The 26,207-nt window shown below is 43.3% G+C and overlaps 1 protein-coding gene and 1 long non-coding RNA gene across 2 annotated transcripts in view; one reads left to right on the forward strand and one right to left on the reverse strand.

Moving 5' to 3' along the window:
- The first annotated feature begins 364 nt into the window (after positions 1-364).
- On the forward strand, positions 365-2,095 carry LOC116988397. Its single transcript, XR_004415928.1, has 3 exons — positions 365-918; positions 1,027-1,082; positions 1,873-2,095. It is a non-coding gene; the product is annotated as an uncharacterized LOC116988397 (long non-coding RNA).
- A 16,108-nt stretch (positions 2,096-18,203) lies between these two features.
- crybg2 (crystallin beta-gamma domain containing 2) overlaps positions 18,204-26,207 on the reverse strand; it is a 92,458-nt gene continuing 84,454 nt past the window's right edge. Inside the window, exons 21-23 of the mRNA XM_033044766.1 lie at positions 24,880-25,038; positions 22,692-22,854; positions 18,204-19,923 (exon numbers count right to left, since the gene is read on the reverse strand). Of these exons, the coding sequence (XP_032900657.1) occupies positions 19,835-19,923; positions 22,692-22,854; positions 24,880-25,038 (411 nt within the window). The 3' untranslated portion in view covers positions 18,204-19,834. The remainder of the gene's footprint in view (positions 19,924-22,691; positions 22,855-24,879; positions 25,039-26,207) is intronic.

Genomic DNA, 26,207 nt, shown 5'->3' on the forward strand with positions numbered 1-26,207 from the left:
GCCTCTTTTGATTCGCTGAATGATATAACTTGCTGAAAATATAACTTGACAATCATTGGTTTTCAACATACTGTTTCATTATTTACTTATGCACTGATACAGATGCACTCAGAAAAACGGAGGAATTTGCACTGTAAAAGCTTGTTCCACTAGATAACAAAACCACCCCCTCCCTCTCTTCCAAACTATCCGGCCCTTGTCTCTTCTTCCACCGGTGGCGCTGGTCGTTCGTTCGAGGCTGCCCTATAAGCTGGGGTGTTTCTATACTATTGCCGTTCATCTTTCTAAAGACAAGTTTTCACTGGGCGCCGAGAGGAGGTGAAGTGACGTTGCTTTGCTGAGTAAATGGTGGGGGTGTGGCTACAACTAGTCTGACATAAATAGAGGAAAGTCCAAAACATAGCTAGCATTTCTGCGTTTTATTTTATTTTAAAGGAAAGCTTATTGTGTGACAGACTGCAAATTTCCCAAGACTTTCCTCCTGAGAGGAAAGATTGCAATTTTCAAGACCGTGCCCCAAACAGGATTTTATTTTATATTTTTATTTTTATTTTATAATTTTGTTGTTGCAAACCATACCCAGGAGGAAATTTGAAGGAGGAGATGAAAGCCATCAGCCCCATCCGATCTGTGAGAAGCTGTCACGAAGCGGTGTGTTGTTTGGCTGATCAGAGTTTGTCTATCTCACGGGGCAAGAATCCAGTGGAAGATCCCCTTACCTTGCTGTACGACATGAATGATTGCTACTGTAAACTGATGGAGCTGGTTCCTAGCATCCCCCAGAACAGAAAAGTCAGCAAGATGGAAATCCTCCAGCATGTTATCGATTATATATTCGACTTGCAGATTGCATTGGAAAGCCAGCAACAAGACCCAGAGAATAGCAACGCATCCGGCAGCTCCATCCTAACGCTGCAGGTAAAACACTTTCCTGGTTTATTTGTAATTGATAAAGCAATTTCGCTCTTTAAAAGCTGTAAAGTTTCTCCAAATCCTCTTGCTAATATCTCTTCTCTCCACTTTCAGCGACCGGAACTGTCTAGTGATGGAGAAAGTTTATCCTTATGTCACTGATTAAAACGGTGAGTGACTATATTAAGATTTGATTAATAATATCTAACAGTTGGATGCAGTGATATGTAGCCAGTGCTCAAAGCGTGACCATTGGAAATTAATCATTTAAATTCAAATATTGACAATGCTTGTACTGACCTTGGCGATGTACCGATGTATCAAAAGATAATGACCGTGGGCATAGTTAAAACACTTCCGTGATATGTAACAATTAGATTTAAATGCTACAGTCCTGCGATGGAAAGTTATTTTGACTTGTAGAAATGATGTTTGGGGAGTAAAGTAGAATGAATGAAATCATTGGGGGGAAATTGAAGCGTGGCAAAAATAAATGCATGTGTACATCCAAGAGGTTTCTTGATAATTATTTAATGATTCTTTTTAATGGCGAGGGTTGTGTTTAGCAGCAGGAAGGGGAGTTGTATAATTTGTATCCTTATTGCACGGCGCACTAAGCTCAGAGGCTGAAACACTGCAGATGTTTATCGAGATATTGCACAAGCCCGCAGGAAGGCGCCACCGAACATTACATGTTTGTGTTGCTCTTTCTGGGTAATTTTAGCTCCCATCTGTAAAGACTTATGGACAGCAAACGGTGCCAATTAACAAAACACTGCGTGCCGAGGGGATAGGCTTGTGCATGTGTGTGTGTTTAACCGGGTTTTCTCTCCCCTCTGCTGATGCTTTATCAGTCGGGGGCAGTGCAGGATTCCTGTCTGGCGCCAGGCTGTCTGGCCCTTTGCTCCGCTCTCCCATGCTCATTGACTGACACGCCTCTCTCCCATTCAAATCCTGCAGGTGTGCATTCAACTCGCCGCTACAACATCGCTCTGAGAGTGTCCTGCCAGCGAATCAAGACCCCACCCCCACCCTTCCCGTTTCCACTCCCAAGCAGTGAATTGAACACTTCAGCCATTTCAAGGACAAACTCTTTTTTCAAAAGAAACGAGCCAGTGCATATCTGGGAAGCACTTTCCATTTGGCACCCAGAGCACTGAATTTTTAAACCATGGTCGTTTTTTTAAATACATGCCACTAAAAGGACCAAAGACTTAATGGAGACGTCTGATTTCTTGAAAGGTTATTTAGAAAGTTAATTTGAGAAATCATGATTCACCTTTGAGAGATGCTGGTTGATTGGAACTTGGGGAAGAGCAACAAATGTCAAGGACTGTCAGAATAATGTTATTTTAGTCGTGAAATCTTTTGATGTGACCAAAAATAGTTGGGAGTATGTATGTATGCCTGTTGTGCAGAATTAAGCACTAGAATGGCTTCAGCGTTCCCAATTCCAAATTGATTAAGAGCATTCCAGTCATTTTTATATAGTATTCAAAACTCTAGCCCTGTTTTTACCCACCGCCATCTGTGGCACCAGTCACATCTTCAGCTGCAGTAACTGCTGTTTGCAATGAAGGCTATTTTTTAATATCATGGTCCACAGCATATGTTCTCTGCATTATGTGTCAATTTTCTTTTGAGATCACTTTCCAGGGCTGTTGTCTATTGGTCAGGCCACTCTTCCGAGGTTAATGTTGGGGTGACCATCCCCTGTCTTTTATTGGAAAGGCCACTCTTTATTTGAGTGGAACCTCTGAGTGGTTTGCATATGCGAAGAGTAACAACTTGCCCCAATGCGTGTAGCCAGGGGCAGGAGACTTGTTGGATCCAGGAGCTGGGGACACCCAATAACCATCACAGCTTAAAACATGGTCAGGAAAGATGGCAAAATCATTTGGGTTATGCCCTGACATTAGAGATGTGATGCATTGAAGAATACAAGGTCTTAAAATTGACCACAAACTTGATTTGAGTTCTCCAAACAGTGAGCCGCCAATTGCACCTTTCAAAGTGCAGCAACAGCACATTCCAGCACAGGGCCTACATTTTAAGTGTGGACTTGAGATTTTTTTTTTTTTTTGGCTGTCCTGTAGCTAGGAATATTCAGACGGGGAAAGTTTGTCAACACATCTGATGTCCCAATGCTTTACAACCCTAAACCTCTGGGCAAATCCATTTTAAAGAAAAAGGTACATAAGACTCTTCTGGCTGCACAGGTTGTCCATGCAGCATTGCAGAGTGCCTTTTACCTTTGCAAACTGATCTTATCGCAGTTGGAACCTTGGGAACATTTTGTACATTACCGGGATGAAATTATGTCCATTCTAGTGGAAATGCACAAATCTTGGGAGTACGGCTTCCAAGTAGATGCTGCTTCACTGATCCGTGGAGGAGCGGGCGAAACTCCCCGACTTTTGCGAACTCTATACTAGAGTTATCTTTTGTATATTTGTGGGGAGAAATGTTCCTGCAACAATGTATTTCTTCTGACCTTTTTTAAAAAAAAAAACTTTTTATAAAAGTTTATGGAAATGTAAATTTTATACATAATAAAAATACATTTACAGACATATTGTCAATTATTAAATGGGCATGGTTGCATGCACCAGGTATGACAGGGTGAATGCAATGTGAGGGAGGAACAGCTAACGGCAAATTGATGGAGATTAATTGCAACGGGTAATATCACTGTTGTAGAGTTGAGAAAGGGGGCAAACTCAAAGGACATTAGGTCTGAAGAAAGGTCTTGACCCAAAGCATCACCCATTCCTTCTCTCCAGAGACTCTGCCCGTCCTGCTGAATTATTCCAACTTTTTGTGTCTATCTTCGGTTTAAACCAGCATCTGCAGTTCCTTCCTACACATTAGGCCTTTTCTCATCGGGCCATTTACGATACGATACGATACAATTTATTTGTCATTTGGACCCCTTGAGGTCCAAACGAAATGGGTCCCCCACCCAAAATTAAAATAATTGCTTGGAGAAATTGTAGGTTAATTGGCTTGGTAAAATTGTCCATAGTTGTGTGTAGGATAGTGTAAGTGTGCGGGGATTGCTAGTTGGCATAGGTGGGCCGAAGGGCCTGTTTCCGCGCTGTATCTCTAAACTAAACTAAATTCTCCAGATATTCAGGAATCCTAGTACCAATGGAGAGGCTATTTTGTAGAGCACCCTTATTTTACTATTATTTTTCCCTGTCTATTGCACCCCCACCCCACCTCACCCTGGACAAAAAAAGGTCAACCCACTGGAAACCAGTACGACATTACAATTTCACATCTTGAAATATTAGCACACTGAGCAACCCCATCAAATGTTAAATGCCTTCCCAGGATTCTGTAAATTAAACTACTTGTTGCACTAAAATATTGTCCATTCCCCATTGAGATCCCATAAAATATTAACCACACCAACCATAATCTCTTAAAATATTAAGTTATCCTGTCATTTTATAAAATGTTAATCTACTCCCATTGTCTCCATAAATATTAGCAGACTCCCAGATTTAGGAAATGACTCCCGGACACCCAGGTAGCTCATAAAATATTAACACAGCCTGATAAATATGAATATGCTCCTAGTTTAGTGATTAGATTAATATTTTGAAATCTTGTGTTTGTTAGTATTTAATAACTTCCAAGAGAGTCAATATACAACATTCCAGCAACTCCATACAACGTAGTCCTAGAGTATTCTTAACACTCCCAGGAGTCTGTAAAATAAGAAGCCAGGAATTTTGCAAATTACTAAGCCTCAGAAGGCCTGAAAAATATTAACACACTGCCAAATACCCACAAAATATTACACTCTTGCAGAACCCATAGAATATAAACACGTTTCCAATTATTCCATGATATATTAACATTATCCCATAAAATATTAACACATTTCTACAGATTCCCTGAAAGATTAATAAACTCACATGTTCTGTGTGACTGCCCATAAAATATTAATGCACTCCCGGGGAATCCATAAATGTTTAACACTCCCTGACACTCCAGCCACCTAACGCACTCAGAAAACCCGTAGAAAATTAGCAATCCCTGTGGTGCCATAAAATATTGTAAAGAAATCCCACAGAATTCATAATAAAATCCTGGCAGTTCTATTACATATTGAATGTCTCAAGGAATCCATAAAGCAATCCCAGTGATTTCATAAAATATTAACACACTTAAAATGTGTCTGAAGAAGGGTCTCGAACCGAAACGTTGTCTCCAGAGATGCTGCCTGTCCCGCTGAATTATTCCAGCATTTTGTGTCTTACCAACACACTTCAAATGATGGCTTATAATATCAGTACACTTCTACTTATTCCAGGCAATATTAACGCATCCCCAGGGGGCTCATAGAATATTACCATGTTCCAAGTGACTCCATGCAATTAAAAACACACTAAGAGACACTATAAAATACCAAAGTATCTAGGGTGCCCATGGAAAATTATCACATACCCTGAGATTCCATCAAATATTAGCACATTTCCAGTCACCTAAAACTTTAATACAACCCCTTGGATCCCATATAATATTAACACGCTCCCAGAGTGCCCATAAAACAACATACTACCAGCAATGCATAAATCCCACGGAAATCGTGTTAAATATCAGCACACTCATGGTTCCCCCACAGAATACTAGCACATTCTCAGAAAGCTGCAACATATTGAACAGATCCCAATTTCACATAAATAATAATGCAATATACCAGGCAGCTTGTAAAATATTAACAGACTCCCTGCGATTCCATAAAATAAAAATAAACTCCCAAAGGTTCCATAACTCATCTCAACAGATCCCACAATGTATTAACAGACTCTTGACAACCCCTGAAATATCAACACAGTCACTAACACTCACAGAGGTCCCATCCCATACAGAACCTATACAATAATTGATGTAAAAAATTATAATGAATACATGGTTTATTAACAACTTTCCAGAGGTCTGATAAAATATTAATACGCTCCCAGTCATTCCATCACCTATTAACACATGCCCAGTCATCCCATAATATATTACTTTATATCCAGAAAACCTGTAAATTATTAACACACTTCCAGAGATTCCATAAACTCTGAACACTTCAAATGATCATTAAATTTTAACGCACTCTCTCCCGTAAGATGCTGTAAAATATTAACGCGCTCTCAGTATTCCAATAAAACATTAAACAAACGGCCAATTATTGCACAAAATCTAAACTCCATAAAATATGAATACACTTGCAGATATCGCACTAAATATTACCCTCGTCGCATTAACAAAATAAAATATGAACAAATTCACATAGATTCTGCAAAATCAAAACACATTCAAAGAACCCATAAAAATGAATTCACGAAGATTTGGCAGAAATTCTAAAAAAATGTTCACAGATTCCCAGATACCCGACAAAATATATATATACACCCCCCCCCCCAAAAAATGAAAGATCTCCAAGAGATACTGTAAAAATATTATTGCTCTCCCAGGAATTCCAAGAAGCAGTAACAATTGCAATATGCTCATAAAATATTAGTACGTTCCAGAGATCCCATAAAATACGAACACACTCACATGGCTCCATAAAATATTAACACATTTCCAGACATCCCATAAAATATTTACACACTCCCAGAGAACCTGTAAAATATTAACTCTATCTCCGTAATCCCATAAAATGTAAACACACTTCGTACAACTCCTTAAAATATTAACACACTGCCAGACACCCTATAAAGTATTATCACATTCCGAGCTACTGCATTAAATATTAACAAGATCCCAGTGAGTCTACAAAATATTTACACACTCCCTCAGAGAACATAATTAACTAACTCCTAGAGATTCCATAAAACATGGCACATTTCCCATTGAGCTCATAAAATTCCACCAACTTCCCAACATATGCAGAATTATTAAAGGCACTCTCAAAGATCCCACTAAGTATTGGCACCATCCAGATATCTGGTAAAGTATCAAGTTGGGCTGAAGGGCCAATTTCTGTGCTCTACAACTCTATGACGTTCGGTGTCCTGGCACTCTTATTGGAGATGCCAGCGTTTTCCCAGCTGTGGATACCTTTATTCTCTCCCTTCTTTCTGAATTAATGGGCTCACATTTGCTACAGGAAATCATCAGGGACCATTTCGGGTAACACAGAGGCACAGCTGGTGGGGCTATTACCCCGCAGCACCAGTGACCTGGGTTCAATTCTGATCACGGATGCAGTCTGTGTGGAGTTTGCATGTTCTCCCCGCTACCGCATGGGTTTCTTCCCACATCCCAAAGACGGGCGGGTCTGTAGATAATTGGCCTCTAAAACATTTTATCAAATTCCTTAAAGTCCCATAAACTATTTAAAAATCTGCATAAACTCAGAGATTAAACAAAATACCACAAGATGTCAACAGATTCCCACTGACTATAATTTAAAAAAAAATCCAATTTCTATTACATATGCATACTATCTATAAGATATATATTGATGTACTCTCAGAAATTACTTAAATGTTCAAAAAAATCCCAGCAACTTCATAATGAGCTCCAAGAGGTTCATAAAAATATTAATGAAATGCCAGAGATCCCATGAGATATTAACACATTCACAGCCACTCTGTAAGCTATTAAGTGATGACATAAAATATTAAGACACTCTCAACAAACTCAAAGAATATGAAGATACTCCAAGTAAATAAGTTCATGTTATAGCAGGAGAAATAGGCCATTCAGCCCATCAAGTCTACTCCGCCATTCAATCATGGCTGATCTATATTTCCCGCCCAACTCCATTCTCCTGCCTTCTCCCCATAACCCCTGACACCCGTACTAATCAAGAATCTATCTATCTCTGCCTTAAAAATATCCATTAATGGCCTCCACAGCCTTCTGTGGCAATGAATTGCACAGATTCACCACAGTCTGGAATGAAAATATACCAAGCAGGCTCAGGCACAAGGTAAGATGGTTAATTAGATCCCAAATTGGTGATGGGTGGTGGAAGTTTGCTTTACTTATCAGATTTATGCTATAGGACAGAGATTGCTGTTGGGACCCTTATTGTTTGTAACATACATTAATAACTTGGATGTGAACATCCCCGCACATTAACACTACACTCACGAGGGACATTTTACACTTATATCAAGCCAATTAACCTACAAACCTGTACGCCTTTGGAGTGTGGGAGGAGAGCACGGCGAAAACCCACGCTGGTCACGGGGAAAACAAAGGTTCAAAGGTTCAAAGGTTATTTATTAGTCACATACACCTAGGTGTAGTGAAATGCTTCTTGCCAGTGCAGCACATAAAGAAAGAATACAGACATAACATTAATAAGAGATTTAAACATAAAGAACATCCCCCCACAATGGCTCCCACCATGAGGGAAGGCACAAAGTCCATACAAACTCGGTACAGACAGCACCCGTAGTCGGGATCGATCACGGGTTTCCAGCGCTGCAAGTGCTGTAAGGCAGCAACTCTACCGCTGTGCCACGCTAATATTTTGGTTAGTGATGAAGATTGTCTTTGGCTATACCAGGATATAAATCAGATGGAAAGTTGGTCTGAGTGTTGGCAGATAGAATATAATGGAATGGAATGGAATACTTTATTGCTACATGTGACAAGGCACCGTGAAATTATTTGTTTGCACACCCTAGGTATGCAAATCGCAGCCACCTACTGACAAAGTTACAAAATACGCTGGCCTCTCCTTTGTTCTCCCCCCCCTCTCCCCTACGCCAGGTCTCCATTGTCCACTGTTCTTCCCCTCCCACCTTCACGGCAGTTCCCCCACGTTCTCATCGACCGCAAGTTGACCCGCGAGGTTTCACTGCTGCTGCCGAGGCTTCACCGCTGCCGAGGCTCCTCCGCCACGAGGCTTCACCGCCACTGAGACTAATGCCTGATATGCAATTGCAAAAGTCAAATAGGATAGGGCATATACAGTAAATGGCAGGATGCTAAGGACTGGTGTGATCAGAGAGATCATGGGGTCCAAATCAATAATTCAGTGTAAATGGCAACACAAGTAGATAGGATGGTGAACAAGACATAAACAAGATTGCCTTCATTGATTGGGGCACAAAAGAGAAAAGTTGGAATGTTATGTCACAACTTTACCAAACATCACTGAGACCTCATTTTACGTATAATGTACAGTTGTGGTCACCATACTACAGGAAGGATGTGTTTCCACTGGATACGAGACAGAGAAGGTTCCCCAGGACGCTGCCTGGATTGAAGGAATATTCACGGGGAAAGTTTGTACTGGGTGGGTTTGATCTCTCTGGAGCAAAGGAGCTGAGGGGTGACCTGATAGAGGTATATAAAATTATAAGAGACATGGATCGAGTCGATAGAATGTTTTCCCCATGGTAGTAGTATCAAAAGTAAGAGGGCATTGGGTTTAAGGTGAGAGGAAGAAGTTTTAAAGGGATTGAAGGAAAATATTATTTGTACCCAGAGAGTTGTTGATACCTGGAACTCACTTCCAGAGGACATAATGGAGTCAGATACAATCAATATATTTAGGAGACATTTGGATGGGCATTTGAATAGGCAAATTACAGAAACATACAGACCCAATGGGATTAGTGTGCCCAATTTTTGAATTGTACAACTCTATGACATGATAGGCCCACTTATTCCTACATATTATCACACAACCAGCAATTCCATTAGATAGATTTAAATACTCCAAGAGCCGTTTAAACATTAAGCATCTCCCAGAGAACTCATAAAGTGGGTGGCGCGGAAGCACAGCTGGTAGAGCTACTGCCTTACAGCGCCAGAGATGCAGTTTTGATCCTGACCTCCGGGCTGTCTGTGTAGAGTTTGCACTTTCCCCCTGTGATTGCATGGGTTTTCTCTGCGTGCCCCGTAATAATCCTCCCACATCACAAAGACATGTGTAGGAAGGAACTGCAGATGCTGGTTTACACTGAAGATAGACACAAAATGCTGGAGTAACTCTGCGGGACAGGCAGCATCTCTGGTTAGGAAGAATGGGTGGCGTTTCGGGTCAGATCGTAGGTTTTGCCCCCGTTGTGTGGTGAGTGGAAGCAAAAATATGATAACATAAAACTAGTGTGAATGGGTGATCGATGATCAGCGTGGACTCACTGGCCAAAGGGCCTGTTTCCATGCTGTATCTTTCAATTCAACCTAATATTAATGGATTCCTGGAGACTTCATGAAGTATTAACAAGCTCTCAGCAAAACCATGAGATGTTCATAAACTTCCAGAGATTTCATGAATCCTTAATATTAATGCACAGCATGTAATTCCACAAAATATAATTCTACAAACCCAGCAACACAGTCCCAGAATGCCTGTGAAATATTAACATTCTTCCAACAATTCCATAAAATATTAACAAAATCTCAGAAACCCCCAAAATTATCAATATTGTCTCAATGAGATCATAAGATATTAACAAAATATCCCATAAGATTTGTAATAGATATTATAAGGATTTACATACTTAGCAGTATCCCATAATTCCCATTGATAATGCAGAATATTCCTATTAGAAACATAGAAACATTGAAAATAGGTGCAGGAGTAGGCCATTCTGCCCTTCGAGCCTGCACCACCATTCAATATGATCATCCAACTCAGTATCCTGTACCTGCCTTCTCTCCATACCCCCTGATCCCTTTAGCCACAAGGGCCACATCTAACTCCCTCTTAAATATAGCCAATGAACTGGCCTCAACTACCTTCTGTGGCAGAGAATTCCACAGATTCACCACTCGCTGTGTGAAAAATGTTTTTCTCATCTCGGTCCTAAAAGACTTCCCCCTTATCCTTAAATTGCTTGATATTTCATAAAACATTAAGACACCCAAGAGATATCATAATCTATGAATATTGACACAAAGACCCTACAGAGCATTCATTCACTCCAAGAATTGTATAGAAAACTAACAAACAAGAACGAGGATCCACAAACCTATCTTTGTCACTGGGACTGTAGGGGAGAGAGAAACTTAATTCCTGGGCGTGCAAACGTCTGAAGATCTGTTCTGGATCCAGCACATTGATGCAATCATTAAGAAAGCTTTTACTTCCTAAGAAGATTGAGGAGATTCGGTATGTCAATACTCTTGAACTTCTACGGGTGTACAGTAGAGAGCATGTAGACTGGTTGCATCACGGCCTGGTTCGACAACTCGAATGCCCAGCAATGAAGAAGTTTGCATAAAGTGCTGAGCACTGCCCAGTCCATCACGGGTACTGACCTCCCCACCAACGAAGGGACCTACAAGAGTTGCCATGTAGACTTGGAGGCACTAATGTTTACTTTGCACTATTATTGTTTATTTATTTGTCTGTTTGTGTGTGTGTGTGTGTGTGTGTGTGTGTGTATATATATATATGTGTGTATGTGTGTGTGTGTGTGTGTGTGTGTGTGTGTGTGTGTGTGTGTGTGTGTGTGTGAGCGTGTGCTTTTTATATGTACAGTATATACCTGTACATACATGCAAGAGATTCCTCAGCTGCTTACAGTGCAGGAATCAAAATTGCTTTCTACAACTAAAAATGTGTAGACATAAGGAACTACAGATGCTGGAATCTTGCGAAGAGTGCAAAGTGCTGGAGTACTTCAGTGGGTCAGGCGCTGGAGGATATGGATAGGCAGCCTATTTCTACGTCTGAAGGAGGCTCCCGACCTTTAGGACAGCACAGTGGCACAGCGGTAGAGCTGCTGCCTTACAGCATCAGAGACCCGGTTTCAATCCTGATTACAGGTGCTGCCTGCGCGGAGTTTGTACGTTCTCCTTGTGACGGCGTGGGTTTTCTCCGGGTGTTCCAGTTTCCCCCAACACTCCAAAAATGTACAGGTTTGTAGGTTAATTGGCTTCGGTAAAATTATAAATTGTCCCTAGTCTCTAGGATAGCGTTAATGTATGGGGTGATCACTGGTCAGCGTGGACCGAAGGGCCTGTTTCTGCACTGTTTCTCTAATGTCTAAAAGACCTGAAATGTCACCTGTGCATGTTCTACTGAGATGTTGCCTGACTTGCTGTTTTACTCCAGAACTTTATGTCCCACTAAAAATGTGTACTGATTTCTAACTTTCCCTAGTTCTGATGAAAACTTATTAACCAGAAGCATTGACTCTGTTTTGCTGCTCTCCCTATAGATGCTGGATTGACCAGCTCGGCATATTTCTACCATATGGCAAGTTCTGATGCCAATGCAGAGATCAACAATAATTTTGATAATCAGAGCAAGATTTTTATTCACTCCCAGCATTTACCAGAATAATCAGTCCCAGACATATATTTGCAGCTCACAAATAAATGTATTGGTTGTTATAGGCATAATGAGGGAAGAAACATTAAGCGATCTTCCCTGTTATTCTCCCTGTTATCTCAGCGAGGAAGTGGTACCACACCTTTGTGAAAAATCCCAATAACAGCAGATGCTGAAAATCTAAAATAAAAACAGGTAATAGGACAGGATAGGACAGGTTTAGAGGGATATGGGCCAAATGCAGGCAGGTGGGACTAGGGTAGATGGGACATGTTGGCTGGTGTGGGCAAGTTGAGCCGAAGGGCCTGTTTCCACACTGAAAGACTCTGACTCAATGACATCAAACTGTATCGGGGGGGGAACAGTTAACATTTTAGGTCAAAGACTCTTTGTCAGAACTCTTGCCAGTTTTGCCATAGGGTTTTGACCTGAAACATGAACTGTTGTACTACATCTTTGCCAGTTCTGGGAATATTTCCATTGCAAATGACATTCAAATTCAAGAATGCTAATGCAACATTTCGTGTAATCTCCACTATCTGCGATACTCTCTGTGTTTCAGCACAGTTCCAATGCTTCATTTTTTAGCGATCAATAGCCCCATTAATAACAGAACAGCCTATTGGCTACGCATGCAAGGACACAAAGGACACTGAAGAAGGGTTTCGGCCCGAAACGTCGCCTATTTCCTTCGCTCCATAGATGCTGCTGCACCCGCTGAGTTCCTCCAGCAATTTTGTGTACCTTCGATATTCCAGCATCTGCAGTTCCCTTTTGAACACAAAGATGGATGCTGTTCTGTCCCAAAGTGTAATGGCAGGTTAGTCACCAACATGGAGGTTGCTCCCTCTAGTGATGGCACACATACACTGCAAGATTTGCATCAAATGTGTAATGTAATGTAATGAATCTATAAGGTTGCAGACTGTGCGGAACATGTATTTAAGGTAGACACAAAATGCTGGAGCAACTCAGCGGGTCAGGCAGCATCTCTGGAGAGAAGGAATGGGTGACGTTTCGGGTCGAGACCCTTCCTCAGTCTGAGGATCTATATTCAAACATCTATGTGGAAAATCCAGACATCCAGACTAATCTTCAGACTAATTGTATTGTTGTTCTGCAGTCGCTAACAATGTAATGGGCATTGAGCAAAAAAAAAGCGTTGGAGGATCTCAGCGGGTCAGGCAGCATCTGTGGAGGGAATGGACAGGTGCCCTTTTGGGACGGGACCTTTCTTCAAGCTTTTCTGGCCACAGACCAGGAATAAGTGGATAAATGAATGCAAATACAAAGAAACTCGTTGGTTCAGCTCACGTTAGAGGGAAGTAATCGAAACAAGAATTCTAAGTAGAATTATGATTACTGCCAGCGACAGGATACATAGATACATGGATAGGGAAGGCTTAGAGGCAAATGGGCCAAATGCAGGCAGGTGGGACGAGTTTAGATCAGACATCTTGGTCGGCATGGACGTTGGGCCGAAGGTCCTGTTTCTGTGCTATATGACTCTATGACAGGAATACTGGGATGGGAGATTGCAACCTTCACGTGGCCCACCCTGTTTCGACTAATGCAATCAATCCAACGTGCACAAACAAAAGATCAAATAGAACAAGTTGACCTGCAACTTTAGGCTGTGCACGCCATACGCAAGAAGAAGACAGGAATACTCCCCAATTATACTTATTTATGCACAACCTCTGCAGACATGACGAGCCCCATGAGGTAAATGATCAACATTTGGATGAGCAGAGCGCCGATCAAGGCAATGCAGAGAGAACGGTGAAGTTCATGGAAGGCGCAGAGAAAATCTCCCAGAAATAATATAAAACCAGACTTACAGCAAGTGAGGAACTCAAAGTAATTAAACTTAATAGAAATATGTCCCAACCCAAAACGTGACCTAGCCACGTTCGTCAGAGATGCAGCCCAGCCTCAATGATTCATTGATACTTTATTGTCACATGAACCTAGGTACAGTGATATTCTTTGTTTTGCATACAACTAACTAGGTAAAATCGTACAGCAGCCCTCACCTTGGCAGTACACAAAAAGTCACCAAGTTTCTGGTGCCGACAAAGTTATAGAAAGTTAATCAAACAGTCTTAACTTGTGCTCGCAACGGCGAACCAGGCCTGCTGCTGCATGTGATGGTAGGCAGCCCCCCGCCTTCAATTCCCCTTGTCCCCCCTTGGTGAGTTACTCCAGCACTGTGTGCCTTTTAAAAAAATAAAAATATAGTTTAAAAATATTTTAAATAAAAATATAGATCTACTCTTGTAAAGAAAGATTTTCGTGGCTGGCTCAAGGTGACCCCTACTACATTGATTACGCGGGAACCAAGGGAAATAATAATATCATTGAATGCCAAGGGGAATGGGTCAGGCTCTTTATTGGAAGTCATCAAAGCCTGACCATTGCATGGCCCATGTGTTGTCATATATTAGCCCAAGTCTGAATGCAGGAAATGGGGCAGCCAATTTACCAGTCATCATTTAAATACCTTTCAGGCATTAGATGAATGCAAGATGGCACTCTAAATAGAATAGAAGCGAAGGTTAGTTGTGATTTAGTCTAGTGGGCAAAGTTTCTTAAATGGCATCTAGGTCTTGGTTTGTACGATGACAGAAAAGTACTGGCATGTTTTGTACAAGCAAGTGGCAATGGACAATGTGACCTCTCCCTTCTAAATGGAGATGGATGCTCCCAATGGAGTCAGGTTAATAGGGAAATTACAAAGAAACATTTTTAGACCTGAACAGGTCACTGAGTGAGCATCGCGTATCTCAGAGAGTCCCTCAACTCGACAGCTGAACCCAACCCTCTGCTACCTACCTACAAACATACCTCATCTAAACTTACAGAATAATGAGTGGATGTGAAAATGATGTTTCCACTGGTGGGAGAGACTAGGACCAGAGGTCATAGCCTCAGAATTAAAGGGCACTCGTTTAGAGATGACAAGGAACCTCTTTAGTCAGAGTCTAGTTTATCTGTGGAACTCATTGCCACAGAGGGCTGTGGAGGCCAAGTCAGTGGATATTTTTAAGGCAGGGATAGACAAATTCTTGATAAGAACGGGTGTCAAGGGTTATGGGGAGAAGGCAGGAAAATGGGATTAGGAGGCAGAGGTCAGCCATGATTGAATGGCGGAGTGGACTCGATGGGTGAATGGCCTAATCCTACTACTATAAGTTGTGAACCTGGGAACTTGTAAAGTTAGAACTTTTAGATAAAAATCCTATTCATAGACACCCGCCAGTACATGACTTAGTGAATGTTACACTATTGAGGGGTGGAGCCCACTGAAGAGTTGGTACAACAGACAGGCCCATGGTCCTTGTGAGAGTGAGGACATTTTAGTTTTAGAGATACAGCGTGGAAACAGGCCCTTCGGCCCAACGAGTCCGCTCCGACCAGCGAACCCCACACACTTACACCAGCCTACACACACTGGGGACAATTTACAATTATACCAAGCTAATTAACCTACAAACCTGTATGTCTTTGGAGTGTTGGAGGAAACCGGAGAAAACCCCACACTGGTCAAGGGGAGAACATACAAACTCTGTACAGCCAAGCAGTCAGGATTGAACCCGGTCTCTGGCGTTGTAAGGCAGCAACTCTACCGCTGCACCACCATGCTGCCCCAAATGCTTCATTATCTACAATACTATGTATTAGATATTTTATCATGCCTCATGAATGGATGGAAAAGATTGAATTGATTGAAGGCTGCAGATGGAATCAGGCCCTTCAACTTGCTGACCATCGATCACCTATACACACTAGTTCTATGTTATTCCACTTTCGCATCCACTCCCTGCCTCATAGGGGCAATTTACAGAAGTTAATTAACCTACAAAATGCTGCTATGAAAGTGGCACAGTGGTGCAACTGGTAGAACTGCCCGAGAACCAGGTCTGATCCTGGCCTTGGGTGCTGTCTGTGTGGAGTTTGCACATTCTCCCTTTGACCACATGGTTTTCCTCAGAGTTCTATGGTTTCATCCCACATCCCAAAGGCGGGTGGTGTCACACGCTATATTTGTATAAAGCGTGTCAGTACTTTCCTGACATTGTAAATGTTTTTGGGATGTGGGAGGAAACCGGAGCACCCAGAGGAAACCCATGCACTCACAGGGAGAACGTACAAACTCCACATAGACAGTGCCTAAAGATCAGCGCCCAAGGCCAGGATCACACCTGTGGCTATAGCACTGTAAGGCAGCAGCTGTATCAGTGGAACCAACGACCCACTCTCAAACCACCATTTTGAAGAGAAAGATAATATCACGTGTTAATAATAACCCAACAACCAGCATTTTATAGGAGCGTGCAATGCACACATTTGTGGTAGATTTAGGCACTTTACAAAAGATGAATTTGCAATAAGTTTTACTGGGTTCTGACAGGGCTGTATGAATGTGACTCTTTCCTTAAAATGATAGAGAGCTGCCCCCCTAATGCAATACATAGAGAGCACCACCGTGGATCTCTGGAACCAACTCTCTTTGGTTGAAACGTGTTGGAAGGAACTGCAGATGCTGGTTTAAACCGAAGATAGACACAAAAAGCTGGAGTAACTTAGCGGGTCAGGAAGCATCTTGGGAGAAAAGGAATAGGTGACATTTCGGGTCAAGACCTTTCTCCAGACCGAAGAAGGGTCTCGACTTAAAACGTTACCTATTCCTTTTCTCCAGAGATGCTGCCCGACCTGCTGAGTTACTCCGGCTTTTGGTGTCTATCTTTAGACAAAACTCCTTGAAGATGTTGCTGAGACTAGAAAGGAAGACAAGCTGTTGATTAAACTCAACATTGTGCTCCCTTCACCCAGACTTTATGGACACGCTGCAAAATGCATTCTCACTGTTTTTGCACGCTGATTCCTTCCCGCTCCTCTCCGTGACGTGCCAGAAGGTAGTCCCTGCAAGGCTCGCTATCAACCAACATCTGTAAAACCATTCATTGGACTTTGTGGCTTGCTATGCACAGATCTGCTGCATGACCTTCCCCCTTATTGTGCAGGAGACCAGGGAGCGGGGCATCAGAATAAAAGGATAATAATAATAATACATTTTATTTATGGGCACCTTTCAAGAGTCTCAAGGACACCTTACAAAAATTTAGCAAGTAGAGGAAAAACATGTAAGCGGAATGAAATAAATAGTAGAGACATGACTAGTACACAAATTAAAGACAGAATTCAATTCAAAACACAATATGAGGCAATTCAAGCACAGATGAAAAGGGAGGGGGACATGGGGCTAAGGATAGGCAGAGGTGAAGAGATGGGTCTTGAGGCGGGACTGGAAGATGGTGAGGGACACGGAATTGCGGATCAGTTGGGGGAGGGAGTTCCAGAGCCTGGGAGCTGCCCTGGAGAAGGCTCTGTCCCCAAAACTGCGGAGGTTGGATTTGTGGATGGAGAGGAGACCGGCTGATGTGGATCTGAGGGACCGTGAGGGTTGGTAGGGGGAGAGGAGGTCAGTGAGATATGGGGGGGGGCAGATGGTGGAGGGCTTTGTAGGTGAGGACCAGGATTTTGTATGTGATCCGGTGGGAGATGGGAAGCCAGTGAAGTTGTTTGAGGACTGGAGTGATGTGATGCCAGGATTTGGTGTGGGTGATGAGTCGGGCGGCTGCGTTCTGGACCAGTTGGAGTCGGTTGATGTAGGTGGAGCTGAGGAGGGATTTCTTTAGCCAGAGGGCCAGGGGGTGGTGAATCTAGAATTCATTGCCACAGATGGTCATGGGGGCCAACTTGGTATTTGTGATCAAAATTTTCTTGATTAGAAAAGGCGTTATAGATTATGGGGAAAGGGCAGGAGAATGTGGTTGAGAGGAAAAGATAGATCAGCTATAATTGAATTGCGAAACAGACTCGTTGGGCCGACTGGTTTGCTTCTGTTCGTAGATCTTTGGATCTAAGAGCTAGATGCAACCATTCTCAAAGTAAACCTCCACATACCCTTCCTCTAGTTTACGGATCTGACTAAATGGAAGGAATCAAGAAAGAATTTTGTCCTCATTAATCATTGAACATTATCACATTTTATTATAGAATTACATTAAACAGACAACTAAATTAAAAAATATATTTTATGTTGGACACTAAATTTACTGCATCTTCCATTTTTACAAAGTATTATTGTTTATTTGCTTATAAAATGTATTGCCATCTACAAAATTCTATAAAAGTTAATATCCTTTTTGTCCCCATTGTATAAAACAGGCAGAAAAGGCACTGTTTTGTCATATATATTTGAGCATCACGAATCGTATATAAATTGGAATTGCTTAAATAAATTCAGAACTATATTAAGTCAGCTGGCCTGAGGCAGGGGTCTAATGTTAAGAGCATCAGACGTGATTCAGCAAATCTTCCACATTCACTAATTTCTGACTGACTACATTTCATGGGCACCGAGTCTCAGAGGGGCACAGCACAAATTTTCACTCACACTGGGCACAGTTCCAGGAGCTGTCATCAATTATAGTCCCACTTGAAATGGAATAAATACCCACACCCTACTACAGAGTGGGATCTCCACTTGACCTATTCCGATGTCCGTTGTTTGTAGAGAGGATATCTTGGGCTCTGAGATTACCCTCGTGGGATACTAATATTTGAACACAGTTTGAGCATAACAACCCCCCCTTCTAGTTGCGCTGTGCAGATATAAACATCTGAACAACAAAAGGTTATTCAGTTTGTACAGAGTTTGTACGTTCTCCTTGTGACCATGTGGGTTTTCTCTGGGTGCTCTGGCTTACTCCCACACTCCAAAGACGTACAGGTTTGTAGGTCAATTGGCTTGGTAAAATTGTAAATGTTCCCTAGGATGTAGGATAGCGCCAAGCGTACAGGGTGATCGCTGGTCGGCACGGACTTGGTGGGCCAAAGGGCCTGTTTCCACGCTGTAACTCTAAAGTCTAAAGTTATTTTAAATATTCTATTAAGAAGTCACATCACCAATGTACAATGTGCCAGAGATACCATCCGTTCATGCAACAGGGCTATGTCCCAGCACACAAAACAGAGACAGAGGCCATGGTACTGGGCTAATTATTCAATGGTACCATCTTATTGTGAAGTGGAATTTATTGAATGTGATAATTTATGCTCCAGCAAATGTTCACATAACCCATTTGGCTCCATAATCCCCTTTAGAAAAGGGACCTGTCACCCTTCCCACAGTCTACATGAGGCTCAATTCCTACCCAATCTACCAGACACTGCGTGACTTCAAGGCAATAGGTTGAGCGGAACTTGCCCAGTTACCCATGTATCAATAATCAAAAGGACACGGCGACTAAGTGATTTCTTTCAAAATGATTTCTTTTAAAAATGTGTTGATTCTTCCCTTTAAACAGCAGAATGAGAAAGGGAGACGTCAATGGAAGCTGCAAGGATAGACGGTGGGAATAAAATATCTCCCAGGTGCAGATCTTTTCTGGTTGCTGTTATTTTCCAATGGAAGGCAACTGTGGGCAAATGGACTTCATCCTCTTCCGATCCCCAAGTCCCCCATCAACTCCTGCCCATCCCTTCTGCGAGGCACCACACAACTTTGGGGAGGGAGAGAGAGAGCAGCAGAGAGGATGGCCAAAGAGAGATAGTTCCAGTCAGAAGCCTAGTACTTTGATCTTAAGGCTTTATGTGTTGTTACAACATCTGGATCTCCCACTGCTGAATTGGATTCTGCTCTTCGTATCTGCAAATCATCGCAGCGTCACGATCGTAAGATTTCCCACCTAAAGTAAAGGAGGTAAGAAAGATGTCAGTAAGTTGACAGATGTGGTAAGCAGGCTATTCAAGTGTATGAAGGCTTTTTTTATCCCAGTTTTCTCAAGAGAATTACCCTGAAATTGAGTCCATTGCCTTGACCACAGGGTATCCACCTCTCAATTACTGCTTTGGGTGAGAATTCATTGAATGCCCACAGACCAAGGGATTGGACACTCTGAGACCAAAGACTAGGGGCAGCATGGTGGCACTGTGGTAGATTTGCTGCCTTACAACACCAGAAATCCAGGTTCGATCCTGACTGCGGGTGCTGCCTGCGTGGAGTTTGTACGTTCTCCCCGTGACCTGCGTGGGTTTCCTCCAGGACCTCCAGTTTCCTCCCACGTTCCAAGAACGTGCAGGTTTGTAGGTTAATTGGCTTGGTAACATTGTAAATTGTCCCTAGTGTGTGTAGGATGGTGTTAGCGTGCGGGGATCGCGTGTCTGCGTGGAATCGGTGGGCCGAAGGGGCCTGTTTCCACGTTGCATGTTTACACTAAACTAAGAATGGTTTCCCCTGCCCTAGATTCAGGTCGGTGGGAGACGGGACAAAAGCAATCAATGTATAATTGAGAACAGGTCTGTACTGTGCTTATAATTAGTGGTGGGAATGGCTGGTGTGCTCTCGGTAATGAGGTAGAGTGGATGTTGGCTGTATGAAGAATGGGGACTGATGGTTGGAAAGGCATTCACATTATGTTTTACGCTACCTCCGCTAGTAACTCACACTCAAAAATAATGTATTTTATCCCGATTAATTTTGTGTAACGTTATTCTGTTCTGAAATAAGAGACCGATGGGCAAAGCAAAGGCCCTGTGTGTGGGTCACCCTCAAGTTGGAAGGTGAAGGGGAGGGGAGTAAAATGAGTCGGGAGCAGTATTCATTATGAGATACAAGCTTCCCTAAGATTTAAGAACTTTGTGTTGGATGTGATTCCAAGAATACGGAAAAAGGACATGGCTTTATTCCATCACAGCATGTTGAGGACCGAGTAAATTCTAAACTTAAATAGCCAGCATCAACAGAAGAAGCTTCAGTATTTCAGTACAGGAGTAAAGAGGTTCTTCTGCAGTTGTATAGGGCTCGGGTAAGACCACATCTGGAGTATTGTGTACAGTTTTGGTCTCCTAATTTGAGGAAGGACATCCTTGTGATTGAGGCAGTGCAGCTTAGGTTCACGAGATTGATCCCTGGGATGGCGGGACTGTCATATGAGGAAAGATTGAAAAGACTAGGCTTGTATTTACTGGAGTTTAGAAGGGGGATCTTATAGAAACATATAAAATTATAAAAGGACTGGACAAGCTAGATGCAGGAAAAATGCTCCCAATGTTGGGTGAGTCCAGAGCCAGGGGCTTAGAATAAAGGGGCCATTTAAGACTGAGGTGAGAAAAAACGTTTTGCCCAGAGAGTTGTGAATTTGTGGAATTCCCTGCCACAGAGGGTAGTGGAGGCCAAATCACAGGATGGATTTAAGAGAGAGTTAAATAGAGCTCTAGGGGCTAGTGGAGTCGAGGGATATGGGGAGAAGGCAGGCACGGGTTATTGATTGGGGACGATCACCCATGATCACAATGAATGGCGGTGCTGGCTCGAAGGGCCGAATGGCCTCCTCCTGCACCTATTTTCTATTTAAGCTATGCGAGGAAAATTGCCGCAATTTGCCTTTTTTTGCAATTTTAGTAAAATACTAGACTAAGTGGGACCCGTTGGGTCCCATGTTCACACGGGAGGGCTGGTCCCCCGACGCAATATTCCACCTCTCCACCAATTCCAATATTGGTGGCCAGTGGGGGAGCTTTCTGGAGTGCTGGTATAGGTTCTTGGGGTGGCAGCTCAGTCCCCCAAGCCTGATCTGCTGGCAGCTCACTCACGGCTGGTGGGCTGGCAGTTGACATGACTATTCCTTGAAATTCCATTTCAAGCAGGCGGCGTTCTGTCGGAAATCGCAGCCCAGTGGGCCAAAAGTGGTCAAGATCAGAGATTTAGTAATATAGATACCAAACTCTGCCATTGGAGGGCAGCAGGTATAAGATTGGTGAATGAATGGGACTTGGTTGAGTTACGGTATGGATGGTTGTGACATGATTGCGGAATTTGGGAGGCTAGCGGGGCAGATCGGGAATATCGATAAACAAGTAACATAGGAACAATTAAAGTCTATGCTGAGGCAGGAATGGAGTTTGGTTTAGTTTGGAGATGGAGCACAGAAACAAGCCATTCGGCCCACCGAGTCCGCGCCGACCAGCGACCCCTGCACATTAGCAATATCCTACATACTCGGGCCAATTTTTACCAAAGCCAATTAACCTACAAACCTGTACATGTTTGAAGTGTGGGAGGAAATCGGAGAACCCAGAGAAAACCCAAGCGGTCATGGGGAGAGCGTGCACACTCCGTACAGACAGCACGTGTAGTCAGGATCGAATCCGGGTCTCTGGTGCTGTGAAACAGCATCTCTACCCCTGCGCCACAATGCCGCTGAGTTGGGCGAGGTGATTTTGACAAAGATGCTGATGCATGGCCAGAAGCACAACCTAGAATCAAACACAACAGCAAGGTTGTGCTCCATGTGGCTTTTGCCGTTACTGGAGAGAGGAACGGGGAGTTGATATCTAATTTGTACCTTGGACACACAACAGCTCCAATCTACACAATATTTTGACATTTAGGAATCAGGTGTGGCCTGAGCAGAAGGGGCCATATTCCTAAACTAGTGATTTACGGAACACTCACCTTTGATGTCGAGCACAAATCCTTCATACAGGAGGCTGCGGACAGTGCCGCTGAATTCAAACGTCCAGCAATGCGTAGGTATTCGTGTCTCTGTCCAGAGTACCACCTTGCTGCCAGTGTCGGTCAGAGTGCCGATTGTCTGAAGGCTCACATCTGGAGCAAACTGCAAATCCAAGCAGAGGTTAAGTCAGACAAAAACAGGTCACGTTACATTTTTTTAACATACTTTTCTCATCATGTTGATTCCCACCTGGTTTACCGTTATCAAAAAACCTCCTCTTGTTAGGTTTGTCAATTAGAGTCAGTCATACAATGTTGAAACAGGCCCACACCGGCCAACATGTCCCAGCTACACAAGTCCCACCTGCCTGCTTTTGGCCCTTATCCCGCTAAACCTATCCCATTCATGTACCTGTCCAAATGTTTCTTAAACATAGGGATAGTCCCTGCCTTAACTACCTCATCTGGCAGCTAGTTCCATACACCCACAACCCATACACCCAGAATCCATACACCCACTACCAGGAAGCGAGCGGGTAAGATCATCTCTGACCCCTCTCACCCCGGCCACAAACTCTTTGAATCACTTCCCTCTGGAAGGCGACTCCGGACTGTCAAAGCTGCCACAGCCAGACATAAAAACAGCTTTTTTTCCATGAGTAGTAGCTCTACTCAATCACCAAAAATCTGTAGCCTCCTTTTGCTCTGGTATTTTATTTAATTCACATGTTTAATCAATAATGTTTTATTATTAATGTTTAATGTTTTATGTATCATTCTTAACTGTCACTGTATGTTATGTTGTCACTTGCGGGCGGAGCACCAAGGCAAATTCCTTGTATGTGAATAATTACATGCCAATAAACTTATTCATTCATTCATTCATTCTTTGTGTAAAAAAGTTACCTTTCAGGTTCCTATTAAATCTTCCCCTCCCTCACCTTAAACCTATGACTTCTGGTTCTCAATGCCCCTACTCTGGGCAACAGACTTTGTGTGTTCACCAACCTATTCCTCTCATAATTTTGTACACCTCTCTAATATCACCCCGGCCTCCTGTTCAAGGAATAGAGTCGTAGCCTGCTCAACCCCTCCCTCTAGCTCAGGCCCTCAAGTCCTGGCAACATCCTCGTAAAGGTCCTGGCAGCATCCTTGTATCATTGGATTATTTGACTATGAAAGGCATCTCGGATGGGACGTGATTTATAATTAGCCAGTCTAACACCCAGGATGAGTCTAGCGTCCTGCCCTCAGAATAAGATTTCTGCAATGCTCGTGGCACTGAGCACCAGCGAACTCCACTCTGTCCCTCTTCCAGTCTGCTAAGAAGATTCCTACTGCAATTGCCATAAGTACTAGTAGATATTTTGTACAAGCTACGACTAACTCTACTACTTCCTTGTCCACTCCCCATGTGCTCCTTGTATGCTGCACTTTATTGCTTAATAAGAATTCCCAGCCCCTCGAGATCTTCTGGTTTTGGTGTCCTCCTCTTTCCCCTTGGACTGCACCCAAACCATTTTCTCTTCAGAGGCTGCTCCTTGCACCATTATACTTGGCTCTGCCTGTTCAGACTCTAATTTGCCTGAGCAGATCTCTTCTGAGGAAGGGTCTCGACCCAAAACATCACCCATTCCTTCTATCCAGAGATGCTGCCTGTCCCGCTGAGTTACTCCGGCATCTTGTGTCTATCTTCAGATCTCTTCTTCTCAGTTTGGTGAAACCAGCTTTTGTCTTTTCTTGCTGATGGTTTGGGGAGTGTGGAGGTCAGTGATGATCAATTCGATGCTGACCTTTTTCCAATGAGCACCCATTTTCTGTCCCTATGCTAACATTGGGCCTGGTCATAACCAAAGGCAGGCAAGAAATAATGGCAGAACAAAGTTGGATATTGTGACCAATGACCACAAAGTCCTCACGAACTTAGTGCTCCTTCCTCATGCCATTAACCCACTATCACTATCCCAGCATCTTAGACACTTGCATTCCATCCAAATTCTTAAGCATTCCACCACCACTAACATCTAATGCTCCAAATTGACACGCCAATTTGAAACATGTTTGAGGTCTTCACATTAAAGGGAAGGGCAAACAGAGCAATTTCCTCTTCAGTCAGAGGTGCCACATTCACCATCACTGAGCTACAGAGGACCCCTGAGGACTAGATTAAGTGACAAGCAGCCCCTACCTTGGGCTTCAATAGTCCCTTCTCATAGAACCAGAGCTGCTCCAGTTCCTTATTCTCAGGAGCAACGATGACACGCCCAGACTTCACGTCGTCCTCACTTGGAAGTACCGACAGCAGATCGCCGCTCTCTTTGTTCTTAACGTTAAAAAACGCTCGTTTCTGTAAACACAAAGATGTTTTGGCCTTTAGCACAGAGCGTTGGAGCAGGAAAATACATGTTCTTGCCATTGCGTTAAACGTTGCACAGGAGGGCGGCACGGTGGCGCAGCGGTAGAGTTGCTGCCTTACAGCGCTAGAGACCCAGGTTCGATCCCGACTATGGGTGCTATGTGTACGGAGTTTGTACGTTTTCCCCGTGACCTGTTTGGGTTTTCCCTGGGATCTCCGGTTGCCTCCCACACTCCAAAGACATACAGGTTTGTAGGTTAATTGACCTGGTATAATTGTAAACTGTTCCTAGTGTGTGTAGGGTAGTGTTAGTGTGTGGGGCCCGCTGTAGGGGCATTGAAAATGGGCCTTTTTCCCATGCTGCATCTCTTAATTAAACTAAAAGAGTAGTCTGAACAATTAGGGAAGGACTGCACCCCATGTTCCTCCAAGATCAGAAGCTGAAGGACAGAGGTCCTCAGTGAAGAGCACCAAAAGGAAGACAGAGGGCGCAAGCCAGCCAGGTACCCTTGCTGGATAGCAAGCTGGGGTTTAACGTGTTAGTTGTTTGTAGGAGGGAAGGAGAGCCAAGGAAGTCAAGGGGTTCTATAGATTAGATGTTGGAGAGTTCCACCAGTGATAGGCCAGGCTACCTGGTGGTCTCATCATTAGTGAGAAGTTCTCTTGATTTGCAGTCAGCTGTCTCATGGCAAAGACGTGAAGGATTCCAAATGTTAAAGGCGAGGAATTCCAGAGGCATAGGTTAGCCTATCTATCCAATGAGACTGTGGGGCTGGATGTTAGGGAGGGCCAGTTTAGTACAGCATGGTTCTGATCGGTGGGAAGGCAGAGGTGAGGGGCCAGAGAGATGTGTCTGGTCAGTATCAGCTTGATACCGGCTTTCATCATCCTAACATGGGCAGCACAGAGGCACAGCTGGTAGAGCAGCTGCCTCAGCGCCAGTGACCTGGGTTCAAACCCAACTTTGGGGGCAGTCTATGTGGAGTTTGCACATTTTCCCTGCGGCCACGTGAGTTTTCCTCCGGCTGCTCCACAATGTCTCACCCCTTAAGACGTACAGGTTTGTAGGTTAATTGGCCTCTGTAAATTAACCCCAGTGTGAAGCGGGCAGATGCAAAAGTGGGATAACAAAGATTTAGTGTGAATGGGTGATCGATGGT

This window comes from Amblyraja radiata, chromosome 27 (genome assembly GCF_010909765.2).
Source record: "Amblyraja radiata isolate CabotCenter1 chromosome 27, sAmbRad1.1.pri, whole genome shotgun sequence".
Classification (NCBI taxonomy): Eukaryota; Metazoa; Chordata; class Chondrichthyes; order Rajiformes; family Rajidae; genus Amblyraja; species Amblyraja radiata.